This window comes from Acanthochromis polyacanthus, chromosome 6 (assembly GCF_021347895.1).
Source record: "Acanthochromis polyacanthus isolate Apoly-LR-REF ecotype Palm Island chromosome 6, KAUST_Apoly_ChrSc, whole genome shotgun sequence".
NCBI classification, from domain to species: Eukaryota; Metazoa; Chordata; class Actinopteri; family Pomacentridae; genus Acanthochromis; species Acanthochromis polyacanthus.
The window spans coordinates 4,671,868-4,676,733 of NC_067118.1; the positions used below are offsets into that span (position 1 = coordinate 4,671,868).

At 41.5% G+C, this 4,866-nt stretch overlaps 1 protein-coding gene across 1 annotated transcript in view; it reads right to left on the reverse strand.

Annotated features, from left to right (window-relative positions):
* The window catches only part of LOC110964214 (G-protein coupled receptor 37-like 1), a 13,930-nt gene extending 9,533 nt beyond the window's left edge, over positions 1-4,397 (reverse strand). The window contains exon 1 of the mRNA XM_051950221.1: positions 3,158-4,397. Coding sequence (XP_051806181.1) covers positions 3,158-3,799 — 642 coding nt within the window. The 5' untranslated portion in view covers positions 3,800-4,397. The remainder of the gene's footprint in view (positions 1-3,157) is intronic.
* Between the last annotated feature and the right edge of the window lie 469 nt (positions 4,398-4,866).

A 4,866-nucleotide genomic window follows, 5' to 3' on the forward strand; every position in this document is an offset into this window, starting at 1 on the left:
TTTAGCATGTTGGTCAGTGAACGCATCGTTTTTTAAGACACTTCAGTATGTTGGTCAGTGAACGCATCGTTTCTGAAGATACTTCAGTATGTTGGTCAGTGAACGCATCGTTTCTGAAGATACTTCAGTATGTTGGTCAGTGAACGCCTCCGGGAGTCCATTATTTTGGCAGCAGGAGGAACTCAAGGTCCTCAGGATTTACTACCTTCAAACAACATCAGGTTTTATGCAGACGATGCTCATTTCTATTCCAACCAATAACAAATGGATGATGTTAAAGTTGAAAGAAAGTTTAACATCAACAGACTTCCAGGATTGATCCATTATTTTAGTAATTATGACAACAACACATCAGCACTGACAAATTCATATCTGACTTCACCTGAGTCAACCCTCTTTGTTTTTGTTTTCTTTGCTTGTAGAAAATCAGCAGCCAGCAGGAGGATGTCTGGGTGGATGGACAGGTCGGCTAAACATTGACTTCCTGTTTAAAACGGTGTCTTTAAAACTCTTTATATTAAACCTCCAATGGTTCTGTAAATCTGTACAAGTTAGATGTTTCATTTCCGGTCTGAAAGATTAGCTCTAAGTCTTGATCATTGCTGCATCTGTCCCCAAACACCACATTTAAAACTCTAAAGCTGATAGGTTCAATCTAAACAGGTTCATCTTTACGTTTGTTTAGTCTGAACTATTCTCTCTCACTGACTGTTTAATTTAAAAAGAAAACAGTCCAAAACTTCACATGTTGTTGCTAAAACCAGTAAATATTTAGCATGTTTACACATTGATATAAAACAAAAATAAAACGTTCGTACAACAATAGAAACTCTTAATATTATTTCATGGAAGTTGACTCAGTCTTTAGAATTCTGCACATTAGCCTCGTTTAGCACAATGACTGGAAGCAGGGGAAACAAACGCACCAATCAGCTGCTAACTTATATCACCATCGCTGGTTATTGTCTGGAAGAATCAATTTGTTTGGATCTAAAATATCAGACAATAAAGAAGAATGTGGATCAGAGTTCCTTAAATGTCTGGTTTAGTCCAGAGATCTTCAATTTACTGTCAAAGAAGAAGAAAACCAAAAAATATTCACTGAAAGAGCTGAAATCACAGAACTTAGACGGGTTTAAAGAACAATTTAATAATCCTGATTGTAAAATATGCAGGAGGCGACCAAATTAGAGCTAAAAATCTGGATTTATTTGTAAATATTCTCTTTTGGATTAAAATTAGCACTTGTTCTGACAGAGTTTGGTTGTAAGAAAGGTTCATTAAAGAGCTTAAATTAAAGACTCTTTTAAACATTGATAAAAAAATTGATTGATCTGCAAAATGTGATAAATTGTTAAAAATGTGGATCAGTTCCCTCAAATGTCTGGTTTCATCCAGAGATCTTCAGTTTACTGTCACAAAGGAAAGAAACCAGAAAAGAATCACATTTAAGGAGCTGAAATCACAGAACTTCGACAGGTTTTAAGAACAATTCAATCATCCAGAAAATCTGATGGAGGCGACCAAATTAGAGATAAAAATCTGGACTGATTTGTAAATATTCTCTGTCTGGATTAAAAGTAACACTTATTCTAAAGTGGTTTGGCTGTAAAAAAAAAAAAAAAAAAGAAAAGAAAAGAAAAAGGTTTATTAAATGGCTGAAACTAAAGATTATTTAAAATATTGATTAAAAATTGATTGTTTGGACTCTAAAATATGATAAAATGTTAAAAATGTGGATCAGAGTTTCCTCAAATGTCGTCTTTAGTCTAAAGATCTTCAGTTTACTCTCAGAGAGGAAAGTATCCAGAAAATATTCACTGAATGAGCTGGAATCACAGAATTTAGAATGATTTAAATTACTCAAACTGATGAACTGTTTAACTAAACAGACGGTGATTGTTTCAGTAGTTAGTAACAAGAGATTGTTGTTGATGGACAGAAACACTTTCAGAGCTTTTTAAATCCACAAACACGTCTTCAATGTCTGTTCCTGTCAGAGTATAAGAGCATCAACAAGTCTAATAAAGTTAATACAAGAACAAACATGAGATTAAATGAAGAAGCACTGAGTTAACAACAAACCAGCTACCAGAGGCTACTAGCTAGTTATTAACTAGATCAGCAGGTTGACTTCTAACACCACTAATCTGAAGGATTCCTGTTTAATTTATAAGTTTAATTTCTAATTTTAGTTCTCTGTTTGTGGACAACTTTATTTTGAAAGGATCTGTATGAACAGAGTTTATATTACATTCTTGGAGTCCATCAGCCTCAGTTCGTCCTCTGGTTCCTCTAAAAATTCATTATTAATGAACCCATCACTGTCCTAAAGACACTCTAACATCTGGATGAACAAACAAAAACAGTCCCGTTCCAGATGTGACACCATCTTTGTTTTGATTTGGACACAGAGATGCATCTTGGGAAACTGAATAAAATCTGTTTAGTTGTTAAGCAGACGATAAATCTTCATATCTAGATTATCAGAGACTTCTAGAACCGAGAAACACCTTCATAACAGCTCAATGAACATTTGGTGTTTTACACTGAAGTACCCACATCTGGAGAACTTTTTTCTGGAGTAAACTGGTCAGTGAACGCAACATTTTTGAAGATTCTTCAGTAAACTGGTCGTGAACGCAACATTTTTGAAGATTCTTCAGTAAACTGGTCGTGAACGCAACATTTTTGAAGATTCTTCAGTAAACTGGTCAGTGAACGCAACATTTTTGAAGGTACTTTAGTAAGTTGGTCAGTGGACGCCTCCAGGATTCCATTATTTTATCTCATGTTCTCCTCCAGATGATTCCGTTGATAAACCCTCTGTGGTCTTTACATCCTGACTGTTCCTGCAGCGCCACCTTCAGGACTAACTTCCTGTTTGCTCTAAAATGTTCATCATGTCTTCTTGTTGATGCAGTGGTTTTGAGTTCTTTTGTTCAGACACAAAGTGAACAGAGAGATGATGATTAACTGGACAGTTTCCAGCTAATCATCATCAGTCTGTCCACTTTGTGTCTGGACAAAAGAACTGAGACTTCCTGTTTGAACTGAAACAGCAGATTCACGGTCCTCAGAGGACCAAGGTCTCCTTCTGGACCAAACCTGAGTCTTAAATCAACACAATCTGATTTAAACAACAAGCCCCACCCACCTCCATATAAGGCACCATGCGGCAGGTGATGTCGCCGAGGATCCTCCTATGGGAGAGCTGGTTGAGGACCACCACAGGAAGGCACAGCACCAGGACCAGGAAGTCCCAGAAGGCCATGCTGGCCAGCAGGTAGTTCCAGGCAGATCTCATGTAGTAGTTGTTCCAGACGACGCACATGACGGCCATGTTCCCGACCACGCCCACCGCCAGCACCAGGCCGGCCAGGAAGAGCACGGCGTAGGCGGCGTACGAGCCCTCGACCAGCGGGTAAAATGGGTTGAAGAGTCCCGGGGCCTCGTGGTCAGAGGCGTTGCCGCGGACAACGTCTTCGCTTCCCGAAGCTACTCTGGTCCCGTTGCTGAACTCGGTGACCTGCGGCGCCGTGACCCAGTCGTTCTCAAAGGAGTGGCTGAAGGTGGACTGCTGCTCGTCCTCGTCGGCGCCGCGGCTCAACCGGCGGTGGCGGTCCACGTCCAGGTCCAGCATCTCAGGGACGGAGAGGCTCTGCTCGGCGTCCCGGGTTTTCTTCCAAAGAGGCTCCGGCTTACCGTCCGGCTGACCGACGCTCTTCGCAGCCGTGAAGAACATCAGAGACAGCAGCAAAACCAAACCCAGAGACCAGGACATGGTGCAGAACTTCATCTGGAAGGTTCCTGTCAGACCAGAACCTCTCAGGGTCAGACCAGAACCTCTCAGGGTCAGACCAGAACCTCCAGAACCTCTCGGGGTAAATCCCAGCAGGGTTGACAGAAAGTCCCAGAAGTCCAGAACAAAACGATCTGCTGGACGTTGGCAAAGTTCCCGACACCGAGCAAATCTGATCCTGGACCAGTGGTTCAGTTCATTCAACAATTCCAGTAAAAATGTTCAGATTACCTTCACAGCTGCAGAATTTCACCAGAACATGAAGCAAAGTTGAGGAGGGTTTCCGGACGGAGCAGACAGCCTGATGTTTGAGGACATCCAGTCCTGGAGGTCTGTGGTCCAGACAGATAAAGTTCTTCTGTTTCCTCTGCAGAGTTCCTCTTCAGATCAGCCTCCTCCCATCCATTAGTAGTCCACACAGGTCGGAGCTCCAGAGGAGGACCAGAGGGGGCAACAGGGCGAGGCTCCGTGTCCGTGTCGGGGCTGCTGTGTCTGGGCTGCGGGCGGCAGAGCGACTGGGCGTCCTGGAGGGTCTCTGGGAACCAGCAGCCCTCTGCTGCACGGCCCAATGGAGCTTTTGTCTGGAAGCACGACAACACAAACAAGGATGGAACTCACACTAAAACACACACACTAAAACACACACACACACACACTGTTTGATGGTTCAGATGAAGCTCAGAGCTGCTGCTGCCCCCTGCTGGACCTTTAAACTCACTGAAACCTTTAAACTGTCGGTTTTCTTCACTATAGAAATGAAACTGATATAAAATCAGGACAAAATTAATACGTTTTGTGTCACTGAAGCACCAATCTGTCACAGTATTGTGCAGTTTTAAAGGTTTATTACATCTAAAATACTACTTTCTGTTGAAGTGCTTTTAGTTGTAAAGGATTAGTCCACACAAAATACTACGTTTGTCTGAATACTTTTAGTTTCTAAGGTTTATTCCACCCAAAATGCTGCTGTGTGTCCAAATAGTTTTTTCTTCTAAAAATAAGACTTTCTTTCCAAGTACTCACAATTTTAAAGGCTTATTTCACACCAAGTATTACTTTCCATC